The sequence below is a fragment of the Ictidomys tridecemlineatus genome, chromosome 11, assembly GCF_052094955.1.
Source record: "Ictidomys tridecemlineatus isolate mIctTri1 chromosome 11, mIctTri1.hap1, whole genome shotgun sequence".
NCBI classification, from domain to species: domain Eukaryota; kingdom Metazoa; phylum Chordata; class Mammalia; order Rodentia; family Sciuridae; genus Ictidomys; species Ictidomys tridecemlineatus.
In genome coordinates, this window is record NC_135487.1 from 74,820,258 (window position 1) to 74,836,577 (window position 16,320).

General features: G+C 39.7%; 1 protein-coding gene and 1 long non-coding RNA gene across 6 annotated transcripts in view; one reads left to right on the forward strand and one right to left on the reverse strand.

Moving 5' to 3' along the window:
- Positions 1–16,320, forward strand: part of Cdc7 (cell division cycle 7) — a 69,351-nt gene that overhangs the window by 51,190 nt on the left and 1,841 nt on the right. For 2 of the 5 annotated variants that reach the window (XM_078026725.1, XM_021728023.3), the window contains one exon: positions 4,055–9,352. The exons of 1 other annotated variant lie outside the window; for it this stretch is intronic. In XM_078026725.1, the coding sequence (XP_077882851.1) occupies positions 4,055–4,104 (50 nt within the window). In that variant the 3' untranslated portion in view covers positions 4,105–9,352. Of the gene's footprint in view, positions 1–4,054; positions 9,353–9,405; positions 9,577–12,000; positions 12,215–16,320 lie in introns of those variants that run through there. 2 more of the 5 variants (XR_013427901.1, XM_078026726.1) reach the window with 2 other exon arrangements.
- The window catches only part of LOC144368129 (uncharacterized), an 87,865-nt gene continuing 83,400 nt past the window's right edge, over positions 11,856–16,320 (reverse strand). Inside the window, exons 6-7 of the long non-coding RNA XR_013427902.1 lie at positions 12,145–14,206; positions 11,856–12,008 (exon numbers count right to left, since the gene is read on the reverse strand). This is a non-coding gene — a long non-coding RNA (uncharacterized LOC144368129). The remainder of the gene's footprint in view (positions 12,009–12,144; positions 14,207–16,320) is intronic.

Here is a 16,320-nt window from a genome sequence, read left to right on the forward strand (position 1 = left end):
TCTGTATAACCACTTGAGAATATTTAATTTCAAGAGTCAACATATTAATGCTGATTGACATTGGTTTTTCTCTGATGCAGAATGATAGACATGGCTACCTCATGGTTCTCATTTCAGGTCCCAATACCCTAGGACTTGAAGGAAACTGACATTCTCTCCCTACTTTCCTCTCTTTTTTACCTCATTAAATTAAGAGAATTCTTCAGAGAATCAAGAACTGGATAATCCATTTTTATGATAAGAAAGAGACTCCTTTAACTCATTACCTCCTTCAGTCTTGGTACAGCTTTCTTCTTTATTTCTTTTTTATTTTTTTCAACTGGCAATGGAATCCAGAGGCACTTCACCACTAGTACTAGTTGTACCCCTAGTCATGTGACACCAACCTAATAAGAACTTCCCAGAGAATCTTGGAAATGTTTTCATATGTACTGGAAAGAGATGAATGATAAAATTTGGTGAATCCAAAGCATTGTGTCTGCTTACAGGGAAGCCCCCTCTTCCTCTCCTATCCTCCTTCTTCAAATGTAGCAGTCTGACCTACAGTAGATACGGCAAGTACAGTCAGCACTGTAAATTGGATGGAAGAAACGATGAATGAATTGTAACCTAAGATCTTGTGGTGAATAAAAGAGTGGACTGGAATGGATTTGTATTGAACTGGTTAGCTGGTTAATAGAAAATTCTTTATTAATTTATGTATGCCCACAAATTATAGGAAGAAATCAAAACCACGCCATTAAAAAATAGGACACAGCTAGGTGTGGTGATGCATGCCTCTAATCTCTGAATGAGGATCATGTGCTCAAGGTCAGCCTCAGCAATTCCATATTAATTTCTCTGACACCCTGGGGAGTTCTTATCAGATTGGGGCCACATGACTGGATTAAAACCAATAGCACAGGGAAGAAATTACATGTTATTCGCAGGCCTCTGGCCATAAAATTCATTGCACCTTTGTCCATGTTCTCACTTTCCCTTCTGTGATGACCTCTGAATCTAAATAACAGCAATGTAAGATTATAGGATTGTGGATCCCTGAGTCACCACTGTAAGGAGAGCCACAGAAGGACTCTGGTCTGGGGCTTCCTTGTTATTGCCCTAGCCTTGTTTGCCCTACTACATGCTTTCTAAAGGTGGGGGTGTCTTAGTTTAATACTGAAGGGAAAGAAGAAACTAGGCTACCTCAAGTCACTTTTAATGATCTTATTCGAGCTAGAAAAAAAAAAACATCAAAAATAGCCAGATTTCCTATGCAGAATATATGATCAAATACCAAAGTTTTGAATGAACCCCAGGTTTCTGCTTAAACAACTGGATATAGTACAATCACCACAGAAGAGACTGTAGAATTTTCCAGAAAAATTCTTCGCACTATAGGAAGTTGTAACAAGACTGCCAAGTGTGATGGCACATGCCTATGATTTTAAAGACTTGGGAGGCTGAGTCAAGGGGATCACAAGTCTGAGGTTAGCCTCAGCAATTTAGCAAGGTTCTGCCTCAAAATTAAAAAAAAAAAAAAAACCTGGGATTGTAGCTCAATGGTAAAGCATCTCTGGGTTCAATCCTCAGTATGGATGGATAGAAGGAAGGAGGGAGGGAGGGAAAGAAGGAAGGAAGGCTGGCTACTAGATTGGGGATCCCCAGAAAATTCCTTTTATCATTTGAACACACAACCTTACTTACCAAATTCACTCCATCTCTCCTCCTCCCCTCTAAGGCACTCTGGCAATAACTCTGTAGTTGTTTCAAAGATTGGGAAATTATTCTGAAAGCAAAGTGGCCTATTGATGGCATTGACTTTGGCTCCCCTCATCTCCACTGTCAGTGTTGCCATAAGCCTGTTTGTAAGGTCCTAAAGTTGGCTGCCCTTGAAATAAAATGGGAAAAACCTGAGTTTGTGGAATAGCTTGGTCCCAAGCCTAGTTCCTCTGCCAAAGAGAGTGAACAATCCTGCATTTGTGGTACCCTGAGCTTGCAGTGACCTTCCGGGCCAGCCATGATGCCGGAGGGAGCACTTATTCTCTGAAATGACAGTAGAGGAAGAACCAACCCATTGCCCAAGGACTAATAAATAGGCCCCTCTTTTTCCTGGGACAGCTTCAGCAGGGCCCTGTGCAGGACTTAACTCTTTGTTTTCTTAAAATTTGTGCACAGAGACTCATCTGTTTTATTTCTTAGTTAAAAACTGATTGGGTTGAAAACAGATAATTAGTCCTCAGTGCTAACTAAAGTTATTTAAGGACTTGAAATAACCTTTACCTCTGTACCAGAGGGTAAGGATCATGTGAGTTTTATTTATTGTTTGATAAATAAATAGTACATACTAGCATAGTGCATGGCAAAGAGTATGTACTAGGGAAATTTTATTAAATGGAGAATGACTATGGATAGCCTTCTCTCAAAGCTTAGGCTCTCATTTTGCCTTGCTTTACCACCATCCTCTCCACAAGTGAACATTTTCTCTTGTCATTGTTAACATATGTTTCATGTGGCTTCTACTGCTTGTTCTTGACTCAGTGACTCTCAGAATCATCAGGGACAGAGACTTGTGGTCATCCCTTTCACTTTCAACTTTGGGCTGGTGGTAAAACCTCTTGCGTATGTGTATCCTGAGTGTGATCTCCTCTCTCCAGCACTTTCAAAATGCACAAGTCCATTCGTGAGGGCAGAGCCTTCTTGATCAAATCACTTCTCACTGCCCAAATGGGGATTAAGCTTTAACATACAAATTTTTGCCAAGGTCTTTGGGAAAATGATTCTCAGCCTCTTGTTCAACTTGGCCAAGAAGGTCTCTTGCTTAGATTCCCAGAATTGCAACTCTTGGTGCTAATTTTGAGTCCTTTTGTGGTCTGTCCCCCAAAATCTAGTCATCTAAATGGGCTGCAACAGTTTTGTTTTTTTTTAAAGAGAGAGAGAATTTTAATATTTATTTTTTTAGTTTTTCAGCGGATACAACATCTTTGTTTGTATGTGGTGCTGAGGCTCGAACCCGGGTCGCACACATGCTAGGCAAATGCGCTACCACTTGAGCCACATCCCCAGCCCATGCAACAGCTTTTATCAAGGTAGCCAGCCCTCTGACCCAAAAAGTCTGGATATTTTCCTTTCCTTGGAACATTGTACTGTAAGTCTGGCAATTCTTGAAAATGTAAAAGATCCTCATTATTTAATATTTTCCAGCAAATAATGCCACAGCATCTGAGGTGGGAGTTTAGGGATATCAAGATGGCAGAGACAGGGTACAAGAAAAATGCTGGCTAGAATATAAGATGGGACAATGAATCATCTTGTCCCTGTTTATGGTAAGTCCTATTACCATGGCAACTCCCGCCACTGAGTGCTTATCAACATAGCAACTCTGCCAGAAGTCCCATATTATAATTAGGCGAAAATAAAGTAACCAATGGGAACAAATAGGGCAGGGTCTTCAATTAGGTACATAAAGAGAAGAATGCGGAACAGTTTGACACATAAAAAATCAAATTGCCCAGACCTTGGGGTCTTGACCTCTCATTGAGGTTGCTCCACTCTACTTTAAGGAGTGTTTTTGTTGTTGATGTTGTTTTGTTTTGTTTTTGTACTAGGGATTGAATCCAGAAGTGCTTAACCACTGAGAAGTATCCCCAGCCCTTTTTTGGAGGAGGGGGATCAGGGATTGAACTCAGAGCACTCATCCACTGAGCCACATCCCCAGCCCTATTTTGTATTTTATTTAGAGACAGGTTCTCACTGAGTTGCTTAGTGCCCCACTGGTTGCCAAAGCAGCTGTCTTTGAACTCATGATCCTCCTGTCTCAGCCTCCTGAGCTGCTGGGATTACAGACATGCACCACCATGCCCAGTTCCTCAGCCCTTCTTTATTTTTTTGTTTTGAGACTGGTTCTCACCAAGTTGCTTAGGGTCTTGCTAAGTTGCTGAGGCTGGCCTCCAACTTGCAATTCTCTTCTTCAGTCTCCTGAGTGGCTGGGATTACGGCTGGATCACCACTCTGAGCTCACTTTTACTTCTAATACATCTATACTCTGCCTTTTATTTCTGCATGTCTTGCTCAGTTCTTTGTTTGGAAGCCAAGAACCTGGACCCCTACTGGACTCTTCACTGATATCACATCTACTTCTTCAGATTCATCACTTCGATGGCTTCTATGGAGCCCTGTTGCCTTTGGAGGAGAGAGCTACCTGTAGAGTCTCAGGATAGTTCACCCTCCCAGACTTTTTGATGCATTTCTTAAAAAAGAAGAGAAGCAAGAAGGGGAAATGGAGAAGAATGAGGAGGACATTAAATAAAAGCTAAATGTGAATAGATCATCCTACCACACATTGCTCTTCACACATTGACTGCCAAGACAGATTCCCTGTTTTTCTTGAGCAGAAATCAGACTTCCTTCTCTAAATTGTACTTACTCAAAAATTTAAGAACAAACATACAATCAGGAAGAAAATTGAGAGATCATCCGGTTAAGCTGTCTGGCTTCAAGGTGCTGACTCTTTGCTAGACATTTTAGTAAAATAATTGAAAAACTTATGTAAAATAGTACTATAGGTGATGGGGCAGGCTCCTAGGATGAGACATATCCCCAGCCCTTCAGGGTGTCTGAAGTTAAATTATTTAATTTTTTTTTTTTTAGAATAAGCATCAGTTTTATTTTGGAGGATTAAGATCAGTGGTAGGAAAACAATTTGTGCATGGGCCCCTTGGTGCATGTCACCTTGGGAAAGGACTGGGGGTGGGAGCAGCATTGTGAGGCAAGGGAGGACTAGCTCTTGGATCTGACGTGGCACACCTTTTCAGAGCCTGTGACATGTTCTCCAGGCCCTACTGCCTAGTATTTCAAAGCACCTAGTCATTGCTGTCTACATCAGTCTCTAGTAAGGGGAGGACAGTCCTGACTCACAGGGTGTGATCCAGATCATCACTATCGTCAATAGTAGGTTTGAAAGGAAAACATCAAATTGTGTGAAGGTGGGAGAAGTTGTCACAGACTGTTAATTCATGACACTCTTAAGAATAATGGCAATATTAAAACAAAAACGCAGGCTGGGGTTACAGCTCAGTGGCAGAGTAGTTGCCTAGCATGTATGAGTACTAAAATAAAATTTAAAAACAAACCCACTGTATTCTATGAGGCTGTTGTGAAAAGCAAACTAGGAAGGAAACCAAATGCAGACCCTTTGAGTGCCACAGAAACAGGCCCCAGATCATGCATCAACCCCTGTAACAAAATCAGAGCATGAGACACTAGGGTGGGAGAGTGATTGAATTTCACAGATTAAGAGCCTATGATGAGCAGCCAGGCATGATGATGCATGCTTGTAATCTCATCAACTCTGGAAGCTGAGGCAGGGTGGATCACAAGTTCAAGGCCAGCCTCAGCAATTTAGCAAGTCCTGAAACAATTTAGTCTCAAAAAATAAAAAGGGCTGTGGATGTAACCCAGTGGCTAAGTGCCTCCTGGGTTCAATCCCCAGTACCAAAAAAAAAAAAAAAAAAAAAGCCAATATGAGCAAAACCAAAAACCCAATCTTCCTTTCCCCTGAGATGTGCCTTGCTGCTGAGTCATGCTGGTGAGGTATCATGATTTTTTTCTTGCACGGTTTTCTTCTGTAAAAGTTATTTCAGAAGTTGATGAAATCTACCCAATTATGCTCTGTACATGTATGAATATATCATGAATCCTGCATATACATATATGTATATATATACATATATATAATTTTAATGCATTAATTAATAATACAAGGGAGATTAGTAGCACAAGCAAATCTGGGGAAAGAAGAGGGGGGAGAGAAAAGAAAGGTACTGTGGAATAAGATTGATCAAATTATGTGCATGTACAAATATGGCATAATGAATTCCACTATTATGTATAATTATAATGCACCAATAAAATAAATAAATAAAAAGACCAAAACAAAACAAAAAACTGCTGTTACCTCTATCAATTCTTCATTTTAATAGATAGGTGAAGAGTAGGAACAATCAGCCTTTCAGGATTTATAAAGGAGAATTCTATTGTGAAGGAGCTGTCCCCATTCTCCTTTAGCTGGTTAAATGTGATTTGACTCAACTCAATTCCAGAGCAGGGATTGAGCATCTGTGTGATGTGTGTGGATACTGATGAGGCACTGCTGGGTGGAGGAGAACAAGTGGGACATTTCCCTGACTAGAGGGAACCCATCATCAAGCAGGGGCCATAGATGTGTAGACAAATAACTACAGTGTGGAACAGAGAAAGGATACATTATGCCCTGGGGAAGTGAGGGAAGGTTGTAGAGTGGGTGAGGTTTGAGCTGAGTCTTCAAGGGTGAATTGGCCTTGAAAGTAAGACAAGAAAGGGTTAGTGAGGGGAAGCACAAACAAAGCCACAGATGCATAGAAGTTTACCGGGTAGGTGTGTGACTGGGTAGAAGATGGAGCAGGGTAGAAGAAACAGACAGGTCCTGGGTATGGATGGGTATTTTCCCTGCTCAGAACTTGGGCAGAATCTCACTAGCATAGGCCAATACCTGGCCTTGGAATGTAATGGGGAAGGAGCCCGGATCTCACAGGAGCCTGATTTAGCATGGAAGTTATTTCCTTGAGGCCTTGCCACTCAACTGGTGCCAGAAATCCCCAGCATTCTACTCCCTCCTTAGAGGTCTTTTGGAAATGTGTACAAAGAGGTTCCCTGAAAGAAGTAGCACATTAACAATCTGACCACAGCCCTTTGTGCTCAGTGTCACACCCACAGGTAGTCACATTTCTGGAACTCAAAGGCAGACTCTGGTGTAAGGCTGTCTGTGTTCAAAGTTTAGAAATAATAGCAATAGCTAGTATTTCTTGATTACTAGCTTCTATATTTCACCTAGCCCAAGAGGCAGAGTGACAGCCAGTCACCCTGTGGGAGGAACCACAAGTGGATTCTGCTGGCAGAATGTAAAGAATATGGGCACAAATACATTCCTTTGCCCTCAGGATCATTTGCTCTCACAATGCCACTTCATAGTAGACTGCTCTAGAACAATGCTGACCAACAGAAATTTAATGTGATTCATATACTTAATTAAATTTTTTTTCTAGTAATTCAATTACCAAAAGTAAAAAAGAAACAATTAATTTTAACCATATATTCTCAACCAGATTATCAGAAACATCATTTAACATGTAATTAATATAAAAATTATTATTTTTTTAAAGAGAGAGAATTTTTTTATTTCTTTATATTTTTTTAGTTTTTCAGCGGACACAACATCTTTGTATGTGGTGCTGAGGATCGAACCCGGGCCGCACGCATGCCAGGCGAGCACGCTACTGCTTGAGCCATATCCCCAGCCCATAATATAAAAATTATTAATGAGATATTTTACATCTTTTGGGGGGCACTAAGGTTTTAAAATCAGGTATATTTTATAGCACATCTCAACTTGTACAATCCACATTTCCCGTAGTCACATCTAGTTAGTATCTACCATATTTGATAACAGCTCTGGATCAATGGCCCACATGACTGGACAGAAATAATAGCAATAGCTAGTATTTCTTGATTACCAGCTGAAAGATCTTGAGCAAGTTACTAAACTTGTGCTTGTTTCCTCCTTTGTAAAAGAGAAGTAATGATAAAGCCTAATCATGTTGTAAGCATTAAATCAAGAGAGGTAGCCAAAGCCGCACATAAGATCATTAGTTCGCTTTGCCTTTGCACATAGTTTCCTCAACCTGGAATGCCATGTCTTCTTCACCTGCAAGTCATGTTCATTTTTTGAAAACATGTTCAAATGTCACCTCCTCTATGAAGCTTATCTAAAGTGCCTATCTCTGACTCTGGACCAACCTCAGCTTTGTTTACCACTGCAATGGTGCTTATTACCTTGTTTTGTAATTGGTTCCCTACCTGGTTCCCTTGTGAATCTTGAAGGATTCATTCATTTTCCATTTTCTATTTTCTAGCATTTCTAGATTTTCCATTTTCTAAAATGAGAGGGTTACTTACATATAATTGGCAGTGTATTTTTTCTTGGTGAGTTTTTTTTAAGTAGGCATGATTGCAATATAAGCCATAGATTTGATAAATTTTAATATTTGCCTTTGTGTTCTTAGGCACTGGACTCAGTAAATGTAATGCATGTGTCACTTATACTGATAACATGAGTAAAAATTTACTGCAACTACTGCATGCATAAATTATTTGGCTGGCTGTCTCTCTTCCATTCTGGTTGGCAACCTGTCTAATGTTGGAGACTGACTTTTTCATAGTTATGGGATGGGCATCTTGTGAGAGACCAAAATTTTAAAGAACATGTGACCTTGAGTTGCAACAAGGAAAGAAATCCCACTTTCCTTACTACAGCATGATTATGCTTTAAAATTTTCTTTATCAAAATATCTGATTACTGCATCAGGAAGCAGAGTGGTCCAGCTAGAGTGTGGGGTTGAGAAATGTGTACTTGTGGGATCAGGGGAGGGAAAAAGCATTTCCCCCCAAAGCTGTGTGCTTCCTCAGAAATCCCAGAGGGCCCCAAACAGATCATCTTTCAAAGGGCTCCTTACAAGGCAAGAAGGGCTTTTAAATTTCAAGTACTTTAACAAAACCAGTTTTTATCTAGAAGCTCTATTGTCAAATTGTGTCTCTCTCATATTTATAAAATGATAAACAAAAACATGCCAAAAAAACTCTCTTATTAAGGGAGTTCCAACCAAAGTCTGATACCTATATTAGAGAGTTAAAAAAATAATGATCAGTCCAAAAGATGGGAAGGGAGATGGACTGATAGGGACCTTTTGATTAGTGTTGTTCCCCAAGCTAGGCTCTATCAGAAAGAAGGAAATCAAAATTGACCCACGTAGGAAGTGTCTGAAATGTACATACATAAAGTTCCTGTGAGCAAATATTGACTTTTAAGTGTTTGAGGTTATCACAAAGCTGGTGTTTGAAGGTACACTTTGGTTTTCCCTTGATGAATGGATTGGAGTTCCTGCCAAGTAAAAAGGACTCAGGCTCTTTGGGGCTTCTACCCAATTAAACACACAAACACAGACCATCCCTCAAAATGCCACCATCTCTCCTTAAGGGAAATCGTGCCTGTTCTAACTTCAGCAAACAGTATAAACACCTGGATTGAGCTAAGAGTGTGTAGTTTTATCCACCCTCCACCCCCCACCTCTGAAAAGAAAACATTGCTTTAGCAATGCAGTTAAAGTAAATTGCTCCCTGCCTTACCAAACTCTCAACCTGTCAGGTAGGCTCAGGGTGTGGAGTTCCAGAGCTGGGCTTGGCTGGATTTGGGAACCAGGGGCTCCTGGGAGCACTGGCTAAACTAGGCAACCTCTGAAGTCTCCGACATCCTGGATTTGAAAGGGAAATCAATCACAAATTCTTTTAACTTCCTTTTTTTTTTTTCTTCTCTTCCTCTCTCTTCAAAATCAGTTGAAATGAAATTACTCTGACTGATGTATCCAAAAGCATCAAGAAAAGTGCTCTCACCAGGTCCTCCTTCCAGAACACTCTACTGTCCTCCTGTGTCCTCCCATTTCAACACTGCCCTTATCCAGCTTCTTTTTGGAGGAGGTGCCTGCTGCCTGCAAAGCTACTGATGAGGTAGGCAGATAAGAGCCATATGAATATGAGGCTGTTCCTCACACATCAGTCCTTTTGCCTGACTGATCATAGCTCACAGCCCCCATTCAGGAGGCAGCTGCAGCTCCATAGAGAAGAGAGACTCAACAGTTTCAAGGGGGTAGGAACAGATGCCTGTGGCAGCAGAAAAAGGAGCTCTTAATTGTCTGCTATAGAGTCACCACACCTGGCCCCAGGCAGCCCTCTCAAGAGCAGCTTCTTGGACAATCCTCCCCTTAGCTCAGCTGAAAGAAAGATGGAAACCCCCTCCCCCCAATAATTTTACTGAAACTCAGGAGGAAGTTAAGGAAGGACAGTACTAAAACAGAAGCAGATGAGTTTACAAAGGCACAGATTTCTTATCTGATCACGCTTCCTGGGGAATCAGGTTCCTGTCCCCCACCCGCACCCTCCATGGAAAAGGCCAAAAGCCCTCATCCTTTGTGTACAGTGAGATAAGCACATTTCCAAAGGGGCCCCTCTCTTCTAGAGCTATTTCTTTCCCTTCATCCTGCTTCACCCTCCCAGCCAAGATCTTGAGACTAATTTAAGGGAAATATGATCAACCTTAATCCTCTACATCTTTTTTTTAAAACCTATGAACTCAAATTTCCTCAAAATAACTGACTTGTAATCATCGAACATATCCAAGTCGTGAAAATCAAGGAAAGAGAGAACTGTTTTAAAACGACAGTTGCTAAAGGGATATGACACCAACATGTAACACGTGATTCTAAACGGGGTTCTTCTGCCTTCAAGGACATTATTGTAAAGGTCAAGTGGGTGTCCAGGATTAGAAGGGAGTGTAATACCATTGTTAATTTCCTGAGTTTGATAGCTCTTGTGTGGTTATGTGAGCAAATGTTATTGTTTATAGGAAACACATAGTAATGTATCCAATGGTGATGGCACATCATGTTGACTTCCTACCTAAAATATGTACAGGAAAAAAATGGCAAGTTTAAGTTTGAGATTAAGAAAAAGTCCCCAAACTATTATATATCCAAAAATTATATTTTTAGGAATGTAATCAAAACACATATTGCTGAGAAAAAAATTCAAAGCTGTTATTATTTTTGCCAACAAAGATAACTCAAATACCTTATCTTAAGGGACTGAATGAACTATTGTACATATAAACACTTTAAAAAGGAATAAGAAATATTTCTACACCACAATGGCATGATCTCCAGATTATAATAAACAACAACAAAAAAGCAAAGTAGAGAGAATTGTATGTGTCTATATGTATACACATACACAAAAGGAAAGGAAATTGTGTATGTGTGTAGCTTTTTTAAAACAAGCAATAAAAAATCATAAAATTAAAAAACAATTACCTGTAAGAGGTAGGAAGAAATAGAAGATATAAGATACAAGGTAGACTACTTTATACTTAAGATGGTAGATTTAACTTTGGAAATGTAAATATTTCATGTAATAACCAAAATTTTAAAAAATAATCCTGGAAAATAAAATGAAACAAATGATTCTAACTATTAATATAGTTTTCATAACCACACTATTCCATGAGACTTAAACTTCAACTTGACTACATCTTGTGAAGAACAATAAGAACTACAAAAACAAAAAACACTTAAAATTCTTTTTAGGAATAACATTGTTGGTGGGAATGTTGGTAGTTTTTCTGAAAGGTTTTGTGTGTGTGTGTGTGTGTGTGTGTGTGTGTGTGTGTGTGTTACATGTTTCATGATAGAACAAATGCATAATTACATGATAATCATTACTAATGTCTTTGAAAACCCGAATTCCTAACTATGAGAGAAAGGAGATGTAGGATTGAAGGTATTAAAACAAAAATTCCTGAAATCCTGAACTTTAATTGGAAGTATAAATATGAATTCATGATATATTTTATCTTAAGAAATAAATATATTTCCTGCTTCAATCTATAATAAAGGCCTAGAAATAACTATCAAACCAGTTAGCATAGTGCCCCGCCGTGCCCAGAGTGAGTTCCAGATATACCATTTCTCACTAATGGAACAAGGAAGGACTCGTGGGAGAGATGGTCATTTCCACAATTAGAGCAGGAAATGCACAAAATGTCCCTGGAACGTTTTGTCTTCTTGATAACAAGAAAGTTATCAAACTATAAGGATTGCACTGGAAGACTGACGAGTCAACTTTTAGAAGAATCGAGTTGATTTGAGCATCAATAATGACAATAACTGCAATACATTAAAATATGTTTGAATCATGAGTTCACAATAATTCTAAAATATAATCATTAGTCACTCTTGAAGGAGGCTGTGAGTCTTTTTATTTATTTTTTGTTACTTGGAAATAAGAAAAAAATTTAAAAATTAAGCATTTTCCTGCCTTTCCTGTATAAATGGTTGCACTGGATAACCAAGTAAGGGGGATTTTCTCTTCTCTTCATAGGATTACAGCTAAAAATGAAGAGGTAAAAGTGGAGTTAGAATATCATCATCACCATTTTGCAACTTCTACTGTGTTAATTCAATTTAGAAATTAATCATCCAAATTGTGATTATTGCAAAGAGAGAAAAGCCAAACGTTACATACTTGCTGACAGAAGAATACATCTCCAGCTTGGAAGCAATCTTTCTGAAAAATAAAAAAAATCAAACCTGAAGTTTGTTGAGCTTAAGATACAACTACCAATTCAGAGGAGTGGGAAAAAGAAAACCCAAAAAACATAGGGAAAAGGAACATATAAAAATGCCACTGGAGTGATCAGTAAGACACCTCCGGACTGAGCAAGTCCACATGGCTAGCAACGCCATTTCTTCAAGCAAAGAGAGATCTAGAGATCAAATGAAATATAAGGAGATAGAGCAATCAGTACATATGGGCCTTATTTTGGATCTTGAATCAAATAAGAAAACTTTTTAAAATGCCATTTATGAAGTTATTTAAAATTTCAACACTGGCTAAATATTTTATGATATTAAGGATTTATTGGGTTTTTTTTAGATGTGGTAATAATATTGTGTATATGTTTTAAAAAGGAGTTCTCTAGAGATTCATACAGAACTGTTTACAAAGGAGATTATACAACGCCTGGAATTTGCTTTAAGATTTTGCAGATGGGAGGAGGAAGCGAGTGGAGGCATACATAAAACAACATTGGCCACTATTGAAGCTGAGCTACCTTTTTTGATGCTTCAAAACTTCTGTATTCTATCTCCCTTTTGTATATTCTTGAAGTTTTCCATACTAAAAGTTTTAAAATAGCACCTACTATGTAAGTGGGCATTGACCTAAGTCATAAATTGGCATCACAGAGAAACATAGTCAGAACTTTTCCTTCATGACTTAAACAGGTGGGAAGGGAGAAGAATTTGGTGGCAACACCCTTAACTCTCCCCTGACTTGATGAGATGAATATGCAGTTTTCTTTGCCAAATTGGAAAGTGAGAGCAGAATGTAACCCTGTCTAAGGCAGCTCCTCTGTAGAGCTCGTGGAAGGCCGGAATCATGACTCAGGGTCCAGCTGTGCAGCATTCTCATCCACCCAGAAACATATGCAGATATCTATTAGACCAAAATATGGCCACATGTGCGTTTTAACAAAGAGCTGTTAGACAAAAACCCCACAGACACTCCTGACCTTTCTCTTGGCCCTGAGCCTTCCATGGAAATGTGAACTTTCCTTTGACACTCACATGACACCCTCTGGCCCTTAACAATAGACCTATAGAGAGTGGGCAGTGCCCTTTGGCTCATCAAGGGCAGGGGGCCGATGCTGTGCATTGCTGGCATTCACACCACAATCTCCTCTTCTTTCAGGGCCCCACCCTATTTGTACTCTGGCTTCATGGTGCTTGAGGGTAAAAACATAAATTCAGCTGGACACTCCTCTGCTCAATGTAGTGACCTTTATCATACATGCCTGGGATGTTTTCCCAAAGAATCTGAAAAAAAAAAAAAGGGAAAAAATGGCTTCATTAGAGAAATGTGGTACCATGAAAATGCCTGAGAGAGGTCTGGGTCTGGACACAGGTTGCTCTGACTTGCACTTGACTCCCTGGTTTGCAATGGAGGAATGTTTCTATGGGAGCTCCATAGGGCTACCGATTCATTCATTCATTTGTTCAAGCACTTACTGGTCCTCAGTTTTGGTAGCTCTGGGAGATATAAGGAAGAAAAACAGAAGGCCTTTGTCCTGAAAAGCTCTCAGGCAGGTGTGTGTGTGTGTGTGGGGGAGATATATTCCTGAATAACTTTAATTTAGGGTAGGGTGTGATTGAACCATGACCACGGAGTTCAGAAGAAGGAGAGACAATTTCCAACCGCAGCAGTGAAGTTACAGGAAATAAAGTGTGAAGCAGACATTGAAAGATGAATAAAATTCCCAATTTTAATACTCTGGAGTTGAGGTGTATGAAAAGGGTGGTAGTGGTAGTCGTAATAGAGGAACAGAGAATAATTCCGAGTACAGGAGGCATCTCTAACAAAGTCATGCAAATAAAGTTTTATAAAGTCTTCTGTAAGTATAATGAGTCAAACCATTCGTGGTGGCGACATCTACCAATGCAAGGAGTTCTGCCAAACCTCAGGCACTACCATGGCCTATTTCATTTCCTTGTTGCTATTCAATTTTTCAGAATGTTGGTGATCTTCTCTGCAAAGAAAGAAAAGAAATCACATCAGTCAAAGTTGTCACCTTGTCTGTAACACCTAGAATAGAACAGCCTATCTGGAAAACCCAAAGTGAAATTTGGGTCAAAATCTGTGGGGTACAGACCCACTTACCTATTCTGAGGAGCTGGTTTGTTAAGCTCTTGAATCTCTCCCCACTCTCACTTTGGACCAAATAGCTCACCAACTTCTTGGTAACCGTGGAAGATCCACATAGTTTGGTTTATGAACCTCAGCACAAACCAGATAAATCTTCTGTGGGGTGAGTGGAGCATGTTTAGCAGCATCCCTGGCCTCTATCCACAGGATGCCAGATACACCCACCCTCAGTTAAAAACCACTGTTCTATATAAAGAAACCAAAATTATACAAAAAGCTTACGGTTATTGGGTATCTATTATGGGTAAGGTCTACATTAAGTGTTTTCATACATTAATCCATTTATTCCTCACATACCCCAATTTGTAGGGGACAATTTATTATTTAAATTTGACAGATGAAGAAATTATTCACATTTGACAGAGAATTTAACAACTTACTCAAACTCATATTCCTCACAAGTAGCAGATTCAAGATCTGACCCAAGCATGCACCCTCTTGGCTATCAATCTACATCATACTATACCCCAGACTCTCCAGGCATCTCTCATTTGGAAGAGTAAACCAAATGGTATGTGCACCAGTAACAGGAGCTCCTTCCAGCAGTCCCAAATGCTGCTGGAAACCAGACTGAGTAGGTCCCTGGGATGCAGCACACATTGCCCAAGAGACCTCTGGGCACCATCCTCACTATCATGTGTCTTATTCTCTGCTCTGCCATGCTCTTGAGGACCAAGTGTCTCACCTCTTTCCCATATCGCCAACATCTTTTCTGGAACATATTCTATCCCTGTTATTGCCCCCAGGATCACCCCCATCTGATTACCACCATGTCCACCTCTTTTAGATAGAGAACTAATCACCCTTTGGCTTCAGCACGGAGTGGGGGGAAATTTACTCAGAAGGGATATAATGGTTCTGCCGGACACAAGAAGTGAAGGCCAGTCCACAGTGACCTTGAGGTTTACCTCTCCAATATCAGTTTCCCCTTTCCTTTAGTAATTGTGCCAATTGTCACTCAGGTATTCCTCCTCCCATGCAGCCTTGATTTTAGACAATGTATAGTTCTAAATGTGCACACATACACACACACAAATATGTATGCAAGTACATATACGTATTTGCAGATAAATCTGAGTTTAGATTCTAGTTCCATCCTGTACTAAATATGCAACCCACAAATTAATTGCCTGTTTGATCCTCAAATTTCTCTATTTCTGCATAGCAGTATAAGGAAAAAAGCTACATTGGAATTATTGTATGGATTTCAAATAATATATTCTGCAAAGTATTTCTAAGCGCTATTAAATGGCCATTTTTATGAGGATTTGTTTATCAAGTTGCTTCTTGGTGTTACCTACATTCGGTGGAGAACAAGTGGAATGTAGAAATGAACACTTTGATGACAGATGAAACTGGGAAAAGATGCAAAGAGTGTGAAGGTGCAACCTAGAGTCTGGGGGTGGCATCAAAGTGTCAGAGATATGTATTAGTCAACTATTGGTTGCCATAACAAAATACTCAAGGCAGCCAACCTTATAAAGAAAAGTTCATTTAGCTCACACTTTTGGAGGGTCAAGGGCATAGAAACTGCATTCAGTTCTGGTGAGAGTCCTTTCAGTGGTGTTACATCATAGCCAATGGTAATAATAGGAGCACTTTCAGGAGCAAGAAATCACATGTTGATATGGGAAGCCAGAGAGCTGGGTGGGGTGAAGCTCAGGCTTTTATAACAATCATCTTGTGAGAAGTACCAAGGGGTCACACAAGAACTACCTTTATCTCTTTCCACAGCAGGATCCCCACTGACATAATGACCTCCTAGTAAGCTCTTAAATGTTACATGTGTTAAAGGTTCTGTCGGCTCCTGCACTGCTATACTAGGGACCAAGCTCACAATACATGAACTTTTGGGGACAAAGCAAATGCATACTATATCAAGTACTAAAAAAGATACTGGAAGTTTCCTGCTTCAACCTTTCTTAAGACATGGCTCCA